This window comes from Cicer arietinum, chromosome 3 (assembly GCF_000331145.2).
Source record: "Cicer arietinum cultivar CDC Frontier isolate Library 1 chromosome 3, Cicar.CDCFrontier_v2.0, whole genome shotgun sequence".
Taxonomy (NCBI): Eukaryota; Viridiplantae; Streptophyta; class Magnoliopsida; order Fabales; family Fabaceae; genus Cicer; species Cicer arietinum.
Genome location: NC_021162.2, coordinates 29620702 through 29639126, shown reverse-complemented (window position 1 = coordinate 29639126; position 18425 = coordinate 29620702). Strand labels below are relative to the sequence as shown.

The following is an 18425-nucleotide window of genomic DNA, read 5'->3' as shown; positions in this document are numbered from 1 at the left end:
TTTTAATACTCATTTAACTCTAACGATTTTCAAATTCCACACAGAGCATACTCAAACATTTATTTTCCACCACACACATCAAATTTAATCCACAATTTACATTAAATTCGATCAATTCAAAAACCACAAAATCCACACCAAGTTCAATCATCAATCACCACAAATTTCCACAAAACTCAAACATAACACATGCCAAACTAATTTTCACAAACCACAACTCAAACACATCAAATTTCTTTTCCTCAACAACACACATAGATGAATCAAATTCCTTTTCCACGAAAACACTCATCAATTTCACCAAAAACCCAACTCCAAACTTTCACCCATAAAAGCATTCAATTCATTTTCCTCAAATCTACACTTCAAACCCAACAAATTTATTTTCCACACAACCAAAAATAAGTCCCTAAATGCAAACTAAAAGTTTGGAAGGAGCCATTACCTTAACAGTAGCTCTAACACGCGATTACAATACCGTAATTAATTCCGGTAAAATCTCTGCTTGCGACGTTACTTCCAAAGTCAGTTCACTAGCACCGTAGCGTGGAGATGAACAATTTTCCCTTCTATCTCTTCGCGAAACGAAGCTTAGATCTAGAAGAAAAGTGAAGATTTGTATTTGTGGGTTTAGGTTTTGCGAAACAGTGAAGGAAGAAGAAGAAGAAGTTCACACGAAGGTCGGGAGGAAAATGATTTTCTTTCAGTTATCCTTTCTTCCTTTTTTCTTCCTTTCTATTTCCTTTCTTTTCCTTTTTCCTTTCTTTTTCCCTCCAAACATATATATATATATATATATATATTAATTATAACTTAACAAATATCTAAAAATATCTAGATATTTATTAAAATTACTATTTCGCCCTTCACCCATAACCTCTCAAACCATTTTGATAAAAATATCCACTCTCGTTACAACTCAATTGACAGATGCAATTTTCAGCAACCCGAGAGATTTTTTACCAAACTGCCCAGAATTAAATTCTACGTAACATAAATAAATTATTCTTCGACAAAAGATTCACTGTACTTAATCTAATTTATTTATCGATGAATAATTTAAGTCGGGCATCAAAATATATTTTTGAGCATTAAACTCACAAAATATCAATAACTTGGCTAAAAAGCCTCAGAGTTCAATACCAAAATACACTAAAATACATAAATTAGAATTTAAAACTATGGGTCTTACAACATTGAAATCCAAAACACAAAAATATGACATACGACCCCTCCATGATGTAGCCGTTGTGTTTCAAGAGAAAAAGAGGAAAATGAGTTTCTCATCTAGTGGTCCTTAACTCAATTGTAACATCATAAATTAATTGTCTAGAATATAAATGTTAGCATAATTCGACAAAAGAGATAGGTAATACAAATTTTGACACAAAGTCCTGAAAAGGTATTAATATATGTATTAATCCTTCAAAAGAAAAAGAAAAAAAATGATGGAGTACATAACACAACCATGGTTCAAAATAGTTTCTTAGAAATTTTAACCAACTATAACATATGTTTCTATGTTTCATTTCTCTAGCTCTTGATCTAAGTCTTTTTCCCTGTAAAATATTTAAATAACGTGGGATGAGATTACATCTCAATGGGTTTCAAGGGATGAAACCAAATCAATTAACATTCTAATTCAAGGATATATTAATCATATGAGTTTCTCTTCCTTTATAGTTACTCTCGAGTTACCTCTTCTATTTATAGCTTTGACTCTTTCTAAATATTTAAGCCATTAAACGTGAGTAATCTAATGACTTAAACTCCACCTAACAAGTATGTTATAAAGACTACATTAGTTTTACCAATGTCATCTTCTTGTTAGTAACTTCATTTTGACAAGATTAGACATAATTACGTCCATAAGCGGTGCCCCACATATCATCGCTTACCCCTCACTTCTATCATATATAAAACGGAGAATTTATCTAACTAGAATGAATTTTATACTTCTCACCTTATTTAAATATATGATTTTATATATGTCAACTCGTCGTATTTTTTTGTAAATTACAGTTATTTTATGAGAAATATATTTTATCACATTTTCTTCAAGAAGTTATTTCAGAAGAAAATATGTTTTTGCTATTAAAAATTAGGGCACTATAGAAAGGATGCTTATATTTGTTGACAAAAAAATTCTAAAAGGTGCTTATAATTAGAGACAATGATTGTACTTCAGAAAAATGTCGTTGATCATCATTACAGTTTTGAGTAGTTTTTAAATATCAGTCTATGACAAACAACTTCCACCTTAGAATTTTTTTTTTAATTTTTTGTTTTATAAATCAAGGTATTACAGTGTGAATGCGAAGACTAATCTCAATGTTGATGTCTCCTAATATATAATTTTTTCATACCCACTAGTCATCAATCAAACTCCCAACAAAATAATTAAAATATCCAAGTATCTACCACTTGTACCACACTATGTTGATTAGTAAGTACTATCATTCTACCTAATCTTTTTATCATTTAAATTTTCTAACCACATTAAGAAATAATTAAATTAGATAAAAGTGAAGTTCATGTAGTGAAAGTGAAATTCATCTAATGCGTATTTGTGGTTTTTATAAGGAAACGATGTTTTAGGACAAACATACAATGTTTATTTTTTTAGTATTACTTTTTAGTGTGATAATTAATTCTCTTGCTTGAATTATTTAATGAAATTAGAACTTCCAGAAATTATATGGGTTGTTGGTTTACGTTAAACCAAAGAAGGGATGGGTCAAGAAAAAAGTAGAATTGGTGTGATACAAAACTCATATGTATCAGTTTTAACGCACATAGATATTTCTGATCAATCCATCATAGTAAAAAAAATTGTCTTGGTTCATTCATCTAGTAGGTCACGCCTAAATGTTCCTAGACAAAGATTTTATGGTCTTGATTGTGATTTCATGGCTTAATGGTGGTCTTGACGTCCTTGTATCAACTCATTTAAGAGAGTAAATGATGAACTTTCCCTCATTTATAAACATCATTTGCAAAAATTATTTTAAAAATTTAAAAGTTCATGGAGAATTTAATATATTTTTATCTAAAAGTACTTGTAAGAAAGATTTTGTACAAATTAAAAATTAAAGTACTTTTTTATGGCAACTAAAAGAAAAATTTCAAAATTCTACCTGGACTAAAAACTTTTATAACGCTAAATTATTTGTGTTTTATTTTTTTAATCAGGCAGTTTTTACATTATTTATTTTATGACATTTTTTCATAAGTTTAGTTTTGGTTTAAAAAACAGATCTTTTTAACAATATTTTAAGTACTAATAATTCTGAAGAGATTCAAAAATAATTGTTGTGATGTACTTCGATACACGACGGAACGTGGAAATGAAAATGAATTTTTAAACAAAATTGTAATTATAATTTTGATGAGGTATTTTTAAATTTTATTTAATTTTCATAGTCAAATTTTAAAGTATTAGAAATGTCAATATGAGTTTTTCTTCCGCTTAGGAATAGTTGAATAAAATAAGTTAAACTTTTTTTTTTTTTACAAAATGTCGGTTAAACTTTTTTTTTTTGTGAGTTTTAGTTAAAAAAATTTATTCTATTTTAATCAATAAATAACTATTTTTATAATAATTATAAAATAGATATTTATGTAAAACTTATCATCTAAATAAATAGTAATTTAGACATTTTTAAGTTTCATTTTTTTTTATAAAGATTTTAAGTTAATGATAAAAATGTCTATTAAAATAACATTATTTTTTAGTCAAAATGAATCACTGTGATGCAAACTTTTTAAAAAAGAAAATATGGTAGCATTTTATTTAAAAACTAACAGTTTTAAGTAAAACTTTAGATTAAAATTGGGGTTGTTATGAAACCTGTTTCTAAAGCATAACAAAATCAGTCACTATTTTAGCCGTTATTTTTCCAGTGACAAGTAATTAGAATCTCCACGAAACATAAAAGGTCCAATTAGATCCTACAACTTAAACATCAACAAGTTTCTCATCACCAAAAATAATATTTGAAGTTTCTTTTAAATCAGTATTAACTAAACATTCTTTCTAAAAACATGTATATAATATATATTTTTTCAGCACCTTATTCTTCAAAATGGCACTTTACAACTTTATCTCTAAAATAATTTTTCACACTCAAACGTATATTCTTTTGAATGAAACATATAACTAAATTCCAGTGTTTTACAAATCGACATAACTAAATATAGAACTTGGAACTTTAATTAAACCCTTAAAATTCATACAAACTCCAACTATAATCCGTTTAAGATAAAAAAAACCATAACAATTCATTTTCAACGAAATATATATTTTATTTTTAATCCTTTTCTAAGAAAAATGGCCATGGCCTCTTTATTTCCATTTATTTTTTCCTAAATTTTTTAATACAAAATAACATAATATTTCTGAGTTCGCTCAACCACTAAATTAATGTCAATAATCTTGATTCGTCTCTAAAACTCAAGGAGCTATCGAACCACCGCAACACAAAATCCTGAACATATAAATATTTGTTTTTAATGTTACATGCTCAACATAAATATTCAACTTACACATGTTGTTTTGAAATCCTACTACATCAATCCTTTTTCACACTTCACTACTTTAAAGTTTAAAATCAACAATTTCATTTCCAAATGCATTAATTTCCAAACTATCAGAAAGAGACATTTTGGATAGGCTTTTCTTTTCGGAGATTGTTGTCACTTTTGGTTGTCAGACCCTCGTTAATGATCTTAATACTTTTAGATTTAATTCATTGTTGATGAAGATTTTTCCGAGTGCCGACAAGTGGTTGGTTAAGTGGGAGAACCTTTTTTGTAAGTGTAAGATAGACTCTTCAGGGAAGCATTCGAAATAATTCATATTCTTGAGATAATGTATTGAGTTTAGATCTTTTTACCTCAATCGTCCCTTCATGAGTTACTTCAAGCGTATCCCATATTTCTTTGGCCGTTTTGCAGTGAGATACACGAAAGAACTCATCCATTAAAAGTGTTGATTATAGCATATTTTTAGCCTTTTTATCGAACAACACTTTTCTTTTATCATCGTTAGTCCATGAAGTTTTTATCTTTGTTTCTTCTTTATTGTTGATGACCGTTGTTGGAATGTAAGCACCATTTTCTACAGTATCCTATATGTCGTCTCCTTGTGCTTCAAGATATGCTTGCATGTGTATCTTCCAAAAGTCATAGTGCTCTCCAACGAAGCATGGTGGTTTGTTGCTACTACCACCATCTCTGAAAACAGGTTGTGCGAAAGCCATGAATAATGATTGAGGAGTAAGTTACTTGAACCTGCTCTAATGCCAATTGTAAAAACAGAGGTGCACCTAAGAGGGGGGTGAATTAGGTGTTTAGAGATTTTCTTGTTTTTAGAGATTTAATGATCCATTTTTCTGATTTAAGATAATGGATAAGCAAGATAAAGGGCAGAAAAATAATGAACACGAAGATATTATCCCGGTCCTCTTGCACACTACAAGAGATTTTTCCACTAATGCCAGAAAATGTACAAATCTCACCCTAGGATTTCTGGTATAAACTTCTAACAAAAAAACTTCTAAGATAGCACACCACTATCTTAGATTAGACTACTTTAAGAAAGTACTACTTTCTTTTACAAACAATGTAATTTAATTTGGAATAAGAATAAGAATGGTATAATGATTTCAATCCAATATTATTTCAAGTGTACTTTGAGAACCTTTCTCAATGATATGAAAGTGTAATGCAAGTACTTGAAATAAGAAAAATAACTTTGAGAAAAATTCAGAAATCTATTTAAAGTTGTTCAAGTTTTGGTTGTAGGATTGTGTCACCTTTAATCTGAAGCTATAGGGTATCTATACTCCATAGACATCACTTGAGATAGGTGGCCATTGTTCCAAGAGTTTTGATGAACAAATGCAATGATTTAGAACCATTTCAGATCTGAAAAATTGCATTGTTTCCAGGTGTATTCGAATACACTTCTTATAACGTTCAGAATTATTCAAAATTTTGATCTTGTATTCGAATACAAAGGTCATGTAGTCGAATACACATATGTTCATTTTGCTACTGACTTGCTGTTTGTATTCGACTACATCAGGTTGTAGTCGAATATAGATGTGAAGTATGAGCTAGTGACTTAGCACTTGTATTCGACTACAGCACCTCGTAGTCGAATACAAATGTTAAGTTTTTGCTACTAATTTAGCATTTGTATTCGAATACAATATGTTGTATTCAAATACAACATTGCTTTTTGTCAAAAACCTTGATTTCAAACATTGTTTAATGTAATGAAAAATCCTTTTTATGTATATGCAAAGATGAATGATTGTCATGTACTTTTGAACTATTGATTATATCATATACCTTTACATTTAATATGTTTGATTAGTTGACATATAATATTTGGACTTCTTTTTTAGCTTTGTTGCTTTGATCACAATTCTTGATCTTTGTCTTCATCAAAAACATGAGTTTTACATCCAACACAATCAAGTCACCTAGGACATCCTTCTTTTTAGATTCACAATCCTACTTATAATTTTTTTTAATAGGTTTTTCTTTCCATCTCCATCAAACTTGACCAACAACCAAACAACCACAATAATAAAAAACTATCGCCAAGATCAAAATTTATTAAAATCTATAACACCTTTAAAAAAATTCTATTTAAATGACTAGGATATATGTTTATTTTTTTGTATTACTTTTGAATGTGATAATTAATTCTCTTGCTTGAATTATTTAATGAAATTAGAACATCTAGAAATTATATGGATTGTTGGTTTACGTTAAACCAAAGAAGGGATGGGGCTAGAAAAAAGTAGAATTGGTGTGATACAAAATTAATATGTATCAGTTTTAACGCACAAAGATATTTCTGGTCAAATCCATCGTAGTAAAAAAATAATTGTCTTGGTTCATTCATCTAGTAGGTCACGCCTAAATGTTCCTAGACAAATATTTTAAGATCTTGATTGTGATGTCATGGCTTAATGGTGGTCTTGATGTCCTTGTATCAACCCATTTAAGAGAGTAAATGATTAATCTTCCCTCATTTAAAATGCCATTGCAAAAAATCTTTCAAAAATTTAAAAATTCAAAGAGAATTAAATATTATTTTTTTCTAATAGACACTAAAATTACTTGTAGGAAAAATTTTGTACGAATTAAAAACTAAAGTATTTTTTTATGGGGACTAAAAAGAAAAATTTCAATATTCTACGTGAACTAAAAACTTATATAATCCTAAATTAAATTATATGTGTTTTATTCTTTTAATTGGACAATTTTTACATTACTTATTTTTTGGTATTTTTCCTAAGTTTAGTTTTGGTATAAAAAATTAATCTCTTTTAATAATATTTTAGGTAATAATAATTCTGAAGAGAATCAAGAATAATTATTGTGATGTATTGTGATATACGATAGAACGTAGAGATGAAAATGAATTTTTAAACAAAATTATAATTATAATTCTGTCGTGATATTTTAAAATTTAATTTAATTTTTGTTGTCAAAATTTAAAGTACTAGAAATGCCAATATGGGTTTTTCTACCGCTTAGAAATACTTGAATAAAATAATTAACCTTTTTTGTTTTTACAAAATGTCGGTTAAACTTTTTTTTTTTTTTAATTTTACTTAAAAATTTTTTATTCTATTTTAACCTATAAATAAATATTTTATAACAATTATAAAATATATATTTTTGTAAAACTTATCATCTAAATAAATAGTAATCAAGATATTTTTAAATTACTTCTTTTTGTAACAATTTTAAGTTAATGATAAAAATTTCTGTTAAAATAACATTATTTTTTAGTCAAAATGAATCACTGTGATGCAAACTTTTTCAAAAAGAAAATATGGTAGCATTTTATTTAAAAACTAACAGTTTTAAGTAATAATTTAGATTAAAGTTGGGACTGTTATAAAACTTTTTTCTAAAGCATAACAAAATAAATCACTATTTTAGCCATTATTTTTCCGGTGACAAGTAATTGGAATCTCCACGAAACATAAAAAGTCAAATTAGATCCTACAACTTAAACATCAACAAGTTTTTCATCACCAAAAATAATATTTGAAGTTTCTTTTAAATCAGTGTTACCTAAACATTCTTCCTAAAAACATGTTTAAAATATATATTTTTTCAACACCTTATTCTTCAAACTGGCATTTTACAACTTCATCTTTAAAATAGTTTTTCACACTCAAACGTTTATTCTTTTAAATATAGAGCTTGGAACTTTAATTAAACCCTTAAAATTCACACAAACTCCAACTCTAATTCGTTTGAGATAAACCAAACCATAACAACTCATTTTTAACATAATATATATTTTATTTTCATTCCTTTTCTAAGAAAAATGTGTAGGAAATTATGGCCTCTATTTGTTAAAAAATATATGAAAAATGTATTTACTAATTTTACAAGATTATTAATCAGATTAACAACGATCGGTTACAGAATTTATTCAGGAACAAAGATTCACAATTGCATGAATTATCAATATAAGAGTACAGATACAATGCTTATTCAAAAGATTAATCAAGACAGAAATTCACCAATACAAACATTCAAGAATAAGCATTCAAGCAATATCAAAATAAAGAGAAAATATAAGAAAATCGTGCACTAGGATTTATACTGGTTCGGCTATCTGTTTGATAGCCTACATTCAGTCCTGAAATCTAAACCAGATTTCAGCCTTTCCAATAAAATCGACTTGAGTACGTTTTACAGATTGTCCAGCTCACACATGGCCTATCTATCCAACTCACTCGCTTCTATTACAATGCCACCTTATCCCTAGAGTTACTCGCCAAACCCTCACGAGATCAAGATGAGATTTCTTCTTGATGAACACACGCACCAACAAAGATAGTCACCAGTTTACACTACTGGATTTCCAGAACATTCTTTACAGATTGTTTTTACAGAAAAGATAAAAGAGGACAAAAGATGATGACTCGATCACAATATGAATTTCACACAAAAAGGATTTGCCAAATGAGTATTTTGTGTGTGGTTACAATTATTTCATTCAAAGTGTTTTTCCTGGTTTCTGTATTGTGAAAACGTGTAATGAATAATTGTTTCAAGTGTAGTGTATTGGTTGTTTTAAAAAAATGTGATTGAATCAGCTTATATATATTCAGAAAAACAACAGGTTAATCGATTGCTCAATCGATTTTATAAAAGTTTAAACCCAGCTTAATCGATTGCCCAATCGATTATCGCGTTTCTTGTTTTTCTTGAATCTTGAAAAATATAATCATGAATCGCTTTGCCAATCGATTCTTTTAATGCATAAATCAGAAACTGATACTATGATTATATCAGAATCGATTGAGTAATCGAGTATAGGTGTTTTGTTCAAACAACGAGATCAAAACAATCGATTGCTCAGTCGACGCATATTCATAGTCATAATCGATTTGGCAATGAGCTGAATTCTTCCTGTAACTCAAACATTTAGTTCAATCGATTTGTAAATCGATTTGACTGATCACAGTGACTCAGACATTTTAATGCAATCGATTTGCCAATCGACTTGGCTAGTCACAGTGACTCCAATGTTCTAATCCAATCGATTTGCCTATCGACTTGGCTTGTTACAGTAGCTCAGCTATTTTGGTTGAAATCGATGTGTCAAGCGATTATGCAACATGTTTTTGATAAATGATTAACCAATTCATTCATTCAATCGATTACCTAATCGATTGCCACAAAACTTGCAGTTTAAGAAACTTAATTCAATTGATTTTCCAATCGATTTGGTCGATCACAAATTCCTGATGAAAAACTTTTTCACAATCGATTTGTCAATCGATTGATTCAGTAAGTGGTTGGTTATGTGAATCACAAAATCGATTACTCAATTGATGTCCCAATCGATTGTCCAATTGATTGGATTAAACCCAGAACTCAGGTTTCACTAAAAGCCTTTAAGTAATCGATTTCCCAATCGATTTACTTAGTAAAAACTTTTTTTCTGAGTCAGACAATCGATTGCCCAATTGATTCATCAATTGACTTATCAGTTGGTTGATTTACTTTCTTATTTTATGATTTCATTTTTACTTTGGCAAATACTTTAAGTATGAAACCATAGTGATGAGTCTACTAAATAACTACTATAACCACTAATCACACTATACATATTTGCATCTTTCTCAAGCACATCCTCCAATTTTGGTTGATTCCTTGAGTTCCATGCTTTTGTTCCAAGTGTATAGTGTTTGCTTGTTTGTTCCTGAAATGTTACTCAGTTCAACCTGTTAGATTTATCAAATGATACATGTACATTGTATGTTTGTTAATTATGTCAAAATCATGATCAAGAGGACTTATGTCTAACAAAATGGCTATGGCCTCTTTATTTCCATTTATTTTTTCCAAATTTTTTTAATATAAAACAACATAATATTTCTGAGTTCTCTCGACCACTAAATTAATGTCAATAATCTTGATTCCTCTCTAAAACACAAGGAGCTATCAAATCACCGCAACACAAAGTCCTGAACATATAAATATATTTTTTTCAATGTTACATGCTCAACATAAATATTCAACTTACACATGTTGTTTTGAAATCCTACTACATCAATCATTTTTCACAATTCACTACTTTAGAGTTTAAAATCAACAATTTCATTTTCAAACTATCACTTTTGTTCAAAATTCACCAAACTAAATGAAACTTGAATATTATTATAACTTTAACAACTCAAGAAATTTAGTAAAATTTTTAAACTCAGTCCAAACACATTTATTTAAAATCAACTAATTGTGTAACTTAAACACATTCAAAAATTAATTTTCTCTTCAAAGAAACAACGGGTTCGGCCATTCAAAAAAATTGAACGTCTTTGTTTCTTTTCTTGCTTTTCAAGTTACATACAACACTTATTTCAAACTTACATAACCAATCAAGCAAAAACCACAAAAATCGATTCCTCCACTCATATATGTAGGCCACAACTTTTTAAAGGGAAAAGAGGAAGAAAGTGTTTCCTTTTTTCCAGCAATATGTACATTAACATCAACAGCAGAAAGAAACAAGATCGCACACACGCAAAATCACAATCTCCCACCTATATATACATATAGAGGGTAAGGAGAGAAAGAAGGGGAAAATAATTTTCTAATCTTGAGTTCTTTAACTCTATGGATACCTTTCAAGTAGTAGAACAACTTTATAGTTTGAGATTTTTGAGTTATAAGCTTTTTAGATACTCAAAAATGGTGATGAATGTTTAGGGTTGTGAGAGAAAAAAGAAAAGGAAAGAAGATAAATTTTGGAAAATGAAGATAGTGAGATGAGGGAGGGTGTGGCTCGTGGGTTTCATCACTTAAATAGGAGAGGGGAATTAATTTTCTCCTTCCTTTTATTAATCTACTCTCTCAATTTTAAATTAATATAAATAAAATCTCAATGTTAAAATATTTCTTACTATGTTTATCCTAAACTCTAGGAATAACTCTTTATGATATTTAGTTATAAACATATTACATCACCTACCCTTAAACTAAGAACCGTGCCAATTCTTCTGAGTGACCGTGCATTTAGTTAACATAAAATATAGATAACTCGTGTGAATATTTATTTTTAAGTTTAAATATATTTTTAGTACTTGTAAATATGTTTTATTTTTATTTTATTCTGTTTAATTTTTTTGGTTTAATTTATACTTTTGCAAATTTTAACAAATTTTAAAAAAGTCTCTTTTTAGTAAAATAATGATGACATGACTAAATTTGGATGAAGTGATATATGGTAACTTTGTAATTGTTTTTAAAATTAATAAATTAATTAATAAACCAATTAAATAATTAAAAAAACTAAATAATTTTAATCTTCAACCTCAAATTTTTTAATAAAAATTCAACAATCTTCATTTTCAACCCAATTTTTTCTTTTTCAAATCACAAATCTTTAATCTAAAGTGTGGTATTCCAATGATGCACCCGCTTTTGTTTGTATATTTGGATCTCTCAATCGCACATCTACATTGAGCAACCACAATTTTATGAATTTGATGTATATTTGGATCTTTGTTCAAAACGTGATTCAGTTGACTTGAAATCGATTATTGGTGGAACATGTTCTTCTAACTTCCACGTCGAGCGGCTACGTTTCCTCTTCACCTGTAATTTGTTGCACATATGTTCTTAGGTTTGAGAAAATGATTGGACTCAAAGTTAAAAGTCTCATTGTAAGTCCATTTATTTTTTTGTCATGCAATTCTTTTTTTTATAGAATTTTAAAGTTTTTTATATTTGACAGTTAATCTTTATGCCATATTTTTATTAAGATTGTTGGCAATAAAGGGATGCATTCTTAGAATACCACACTTTAAATTAAATATTTGAGAATTTGTAATTTGAAGAAGAAGAAATTGGGTTGAAGGTAAAGACTTTTGAGTTTTTATTAAAAAATTCAGAGTTGAAGATGAAAATTATTAAGTTTTTTATTATTTAATTGGTTTATTAATTAGTTAGTTTTAAGTTTTTAATTAAATGATTAAATGAGTTTATAAAATAAATTTTAATTTTAAATATTACATATTGGGGAAAAAGATGGTTATATCCTTTTTTTTTTTTTTATTCCCCAAATACCCTACTCTGAAACAATATTCCCGGAATGCCCTACTTTTTCGTTCCTTCAGGAAGTCGTTCCCTGGGGAAGCGATCTCTTGAAGAGGAAATTTTTTAATGCTAACAGGGGGTCGTTTCCTGGGGAAGCGACCTCCCACTGGATTTGTTTTTTTTTTTTTGTTATATTTTAAAGTTAGTTTAATAGTTATAACAAAAAAAAAAAAAAACAAACCCAGTGGGAGGTCGCTTCCCCAGGAAACGACCCCCTGTTAGCATTAAAAAATTTCCTCTTCAAGAGGTCGCTTCCCAGGGAATGACTTCCTGAAGGAACGAAAAAGTAGGGCATTTCAAGAATATTGTTTCAGAGTAGGGTATTTGGGGAATAAAAAAAAAAAAAGAGGATATAACCATCTTAAACCCTACATATTGTCTAGTCAACAATAATTACACGGTCATCATATGTCACTTCATCCAAAATTAGTCCTATCAAGTTTTTTTTACTAAAAAAGATTCATAAATTACATTTTTAAATATTGTTAGAATTTACAAAGGTTTAAATCAAACAAAATAAATACCGGGACTAAAATCAAAATTAAGTATATTTACAAAGACCAAAAATATATTTAAACTTTATTTTTATGAGAAATATAACCCAATAATTAAAAAAATCAAGTTTAATATTTTTCAATAATTTCTTTTTTAGGCATACAACAAGTGTCAAACCACGTCGAATTCCGAATTGTTTTAAAAATATAAATGCGGTGCAATTTCCTGACTGTTTCAAAGGAAGATAAATTTTTATTTTTGGATTTCGACAAAAAAATAAAATATTTCATTTATTCATAATAAAAGGGAATTGACAAATCCTCAGCACATTTTTCAGCAGAATATAAGTCAAACATAACTAAAACAAAGACTTTTATATGGGTCTTACATTAATTTAATTCCCCCATTCACCTATATTGATTTGCTTACAAAAGAAGTAATACTACTTAAGTTTTACATGATCTTAGGGTAATATGCTGATTATGTAGTCTTTTCTTTTCAACCATACATAAGTTACCTTTTATCAGATGACTGTATCCTCTTTTATGTTTTTTTTTTTACATACCTCTTCACTTAATATACTTCTTTTCCTTATCTCCTAAGTAAAATGTAAATTTATCACCGCAAACATCTTTCGATGCCATAATAATTTTTTGTGCAAGTCTAATTTAATTTTATAGGTATGTCTTGGCTCATTTTAACACCAGTTGTACTACCTCCTTGCCCATGCTATTACTAATAGATTCTTAACTGAATAATTCTTTTTCTTATTTATTGAATGATTAATCAAAAGGTTTATATACAAGGAGCGATAACCAAAGTAGTTACTAATGAGACAAAAAACTGAAAAGTAACAGAAAGTCCTAATAATAAGGGAAAAACAAATAACAACATGAAACAAACTAAAAGGAAGGAAAAATAATTGTAAAATACAAAATATTAGTCTAATACCCCCCTCGAGAGGGAGATTGTATGTCATTCACTCCCAACTTGGACAAGAGATTATGAAATAGTTGAAGTTCCAGGGTTTGGTAAGGATGTCAGCAAGTTGAGAAGCACTTGGAACAGGTTGAAGATGAAATAACCGAGCTTGAAGTTTCTCATGAACCACATGACAATCAATGTCAATGTGTTTTGTACGCTCATCAAAAGTGAGATTATCTACAATTTGGCGCACTGATTGGCTGTCGCAATATAAGATAGCTGGTGAAATGAAAGGAATGCAAAAGTCCTGTAAAAGATACATCAACCATTGAATTTCACACACAGTAGAAGCAAGCGCACGATACTCAGCTTCAGATGAATATCAAGAAACATTAGTTTGTTTCTTTGATTTTCACAAGATTAAGGAATTGTCCAAGAAAATGCAGTAACCGATGTTCGAGCGAAGAGTATGACTGCAGGTAGCCCAATCTGAATCTGAAAAACCCTTGAGTTGGACAGATGAAGATGCTGGAAAATACAAGCCTTGACTAGCATAGGATTTGATATAGCAAAGAGTACGATGAGCTACTTGTAAATGGAGGACAATAGGTGAAGATAAAAATTGGCTGAGATGTTGAACTACAAAATTTAAATATGGTCGAGTGGTAGTTAAATAAAGAAGGTGTCCAATCAGGTGATGATATGCAGTGCAATCAGTGGAAGCTGAAGCAGAAAAATCATGAAAATTTTGCAATTGAACCATTGGTGTTGTCACTACTTTAGGGCCTAACAAACCAATATTAGTTAATAAATCAGTGGCATATTTCAATTGGGATACAAATTTCTAGCACTTGAACGAGCAACTTCAAGGCCAAGAAAGCAGCGTAAGTTGCCAAGATCCTTGATACATAAAGCAGTTTCCAATTGAGTTTTGACAACAATAATCCCCTCCAAATAATTACTAGTAAGGATTAAATCTTCGACATAAACATGCAGGGCTATGAAGGCAGTGTGAAAAGACAATGGTCAGATTGTGATTGATGATATCCAAGGTAAATGAGGAAGAATGATAACTTTGCAAACCATTAACAACTTGCTTGTTTTAGGCCATATAATGATTTCAACAAATGATAGACTTTGTTGGAAGGAATGTGCTTCAAACCTTGAAGAATTACCATACATACTTCCTCCTTGAGATCACCGTGCAAGAATGAATTATTGACATCCAACTGTTGTAGAAACCAATTATGAGTTGAAGCAAGGGCTAGAAGAATGCATTGTAGTCATCTTAGCGATGGGAGAAAACGTATCAAAAAAGTACAACCCTTTCGTTTGAGTGTAGCCTTTGCCAACAAGCTGAGCATCATAGCATTCAATAGATCCATCCGCTTTGTATATAATCTTATATACCCACTGATATCCAGTAGGGATTTTTCCAAGCGACATGTCAGTGATCTCCCAAGTATTATTGAGTTGAAGAGCATGTAATTATGCATTCATAGCAGAAATCCATGGGCTGAGTTTTGAAGCTTGAGGGTAACATAATGGTTTAAAGTGGATAAATGTGGATAGAATAATGTGTTTGTAATTTGAGGAAAGATTAGCATAAGAAACAACAGATTGGATATGGTAAGATTTGGAATTGGTAGATATGTGGTGGCAGACAAAACCATTCAAATGAAATGGTTTTTTGTGTGGTGTTGTTGAGTTTCTGATTGGAGCAATAGGAGAATGGGAAATGGGTGGAGGGTATGAGTTTAAAGTGTTGGCAGGAGGTAAAAAATAATCAATCCAAGATAATGTGTTTAAAGTGTTGGAAGGAGGTTGGAAAGAATGAGAGCTATGGTTAGATGTTGGCGTGAGATTAGCATCAGCATGGGCGAAAAAATAATCAATCTAAGATAATGTGTTTGGAGTAGGGATATTGAAAGATAAACTAGGAGCAGGAATGTCATGGGACTCAGCAAATAGAAAACAACCTTCATAAAACTGAACATTCCTTGATATGAATAGTTGTTTGGAGGCTAACTCCAATAGAAGACTCAACAAAAGGAAAAAAATCTTCATAAAACTGAAGGTTCCTTGATATTAATAGTTGTTTGGAGGTTAACTCGTATAGAATGAAGTCTTTAACACCTTTCTTGTATTCGAGAAAGGCACTTTTTCTAGCTCTGGGATCTAATGTATGTCGCCCTTGCAGTAAAGTATAAGCAATGGCAAGAGATCCAAAAACCCTTAAATGATCAATGCTTGGAGGAGAATTATGTAGAACCTCATAGGGATACTTATAACTGAGGACAATCGAAGGCAATCTATTGATGAGACGAATGGCATGATTAACTACATAACACCAATAATCCTTTGGAATGTGAATTTGAAAGAGAAGAGCTCGAGTGACATTCAAAATATGTTTGTGTTTGCATTCTGCAACGATATTTTGTTCAGAAGTTTCAACACAAGTACGTTGGTGGATGATGCCAAGATTATCATAAAAAGAAGGCGTAATGAATTATGGACCATTTTCTATTCTAATGCTTTTAATATGAGTGCCAAATTGTGTGTTGACCAAAGTAGTGAAATTAATAATCAACTGTCTTGACTCTGAGTTTTTTTTCATGGGAAAACCCATGAATGTCTTAAAAAGTCATCAACAATTGTTAAGAAATAATCATGACCATGGACATATGGGATACAAATAAAACCCCAAGTATCCATATGAATTAGATCAAAAGCAGCAGTAGTTTTAATATGACTAAGAATAAAAAAACAGCTTGTGTTGCTTAGCACAATGAAAACAATCACAAATTGTATTAGAATGAATTGTAACATTGGGAAATTATTTGGAAATGTGTTTAGTAACAGTAAAAGATGGGTGTCCTAATCTGTGATGCCATATATCAAAATTATGAGAAACAACTTTAGTACAAGAAGAGAAACAATCGGTAACATGATCATGAAAAGACAATATGTTGTGGCTAGCTTGTTCGAAAATATAGAGATTGTTAATAGCTCTAGCATGCCCAATCATCTTCAATGAAAGAGGATCTGAATTTGGAAGGGCAAGATGGGAACCATTGATAAATTTGACTTTATTTTTGGTTAGTAAAGCTCGTTTCATTGATCGGCTCCAAGAATAATAATTGTTACCATTCATCGAAGGGGTGACAAGAATCACGTCTAGATTATCTCCATGATGTAGATAATAAGGATTTGTGGGATTTAGAACAAGGTCTTTGGGTGTGGAAGCTTCATGAATTGAATGTATTGATGAATCTATTGATGAGAGGTCTCCCATTGTAGATGAATAGGTTGATAAGTCTAGAAAATGTAGGATGAAGGATGGAAAATTGTGAGAAGAAAAGAAAATCAAGAAAAAAGGATGAGCATGCAGAACAAATTCCTCTGCTATGATTCCATAACAGATTCTTAAATGAATAATACTTTTTCTTATTTATTAATGATTAATCAAAAGGTTTATATACAAAGAGAGATAACCAAAATAGTTACCAATGAGACAAAAAACTGAAAAGTAACATAAAGTCCTAATAATAAGGGAAAAACAAATCACAACATGAAACAAACTAAAAGGAAGCAAAAAAAATTGTAAACTACAAAAGTCTAATAATTACCATGGATAGTGTAGTCATTACATTTGTGTTCTAAAACACAAGAACTTAATGAAACTCTATGAACTGAATCGTTTTATTCATACCAGCCATTCTTTTGTGGATGGTAACATAAATTTAACCTTTTCTTCTCTCCTAACTCGTGGTTCAATTGTTGGAGCAACTTTTGGAGTCTCTATTTCTCGTTTTTGGTAGTTGGGACTGCATGCAGTATAATAAAATCTTTTATATGAATCTAACGTCTCTATTTCTATCATGGAGTATGGATGAACCTTCATTAGACAATTTTTTTAGCTTATTTCTTTCAATTTAATTTCTATTTTAGATTGCTTTGAATAAATTATTCTTCAATTAAATAAGGTGTTTATGTTATCATTTTCTTAATTAACCTATTTTATGTAGTTTTGTATTGTTTCATTGGATTAGCACAATGCTGAATTTTTGTGAAAAAACATGTTGTGCAATATTTTAATCATATATGTAAATGGAGTCAAATTAGTTGCATAAGAAATCTAACATTCATAACTACAATTTTCATGAAAACATTGAAACTCAATTTGGACTGTAAAAGGATGAAAAGTGAAATTCAAATCATAGGGAGAGCAATTTTTAAAGATGATATAAAACAATTGCCTTTGAGATGTGATTTTTGTGGACTAACACATAAAACTGGAGATTGTGATCCTTATGCATCTTGTTATTTTTGTGGGAAGGATCACCAAAGTGGCTACT

The 18425-nt window shown here is 29.7% G+C and overlaps 1 protein-coding gene across 1 annotated transcript in view; it reads right to left on the bottom strand.

Annotated features, from left to right (window-relative positions):
- LOC140919719 (uncharacterized) overlaps window positions 1-15513 on the bottom strand; it is a 27368-nt gene extending 11855 nt beyond the window's left edge. Inside the window, exons 1-6 of the mRNA XM_073366334.1 lie at window positions 15417-15513; window positions 15230-15331; window positions 14919-15065; window positions 14774-14853; window positions 14134-14374; window positions 13947-14006 (exon numbers count right to left, since the gene is read on the bottom strand). Coding sequence (XP_073222435.1) covers window positions 13947-14006; window positions 14134-14374; window positions 14774-14853; window positions 14919-15065; window positions 15230-15331; window positions 15417-15513 — 727 coding nt within the window. The remainder of the gene's footprint in view (window positions 1-13946; window positions 14007-14133; window positions 14375-14773; window positions 14854-14918; window positions 15066-15229; window positions 15332-15416) is intronic.
- Between the last annotated feature and the right edge of the window lie 2912 nt (window positions 15514-18425).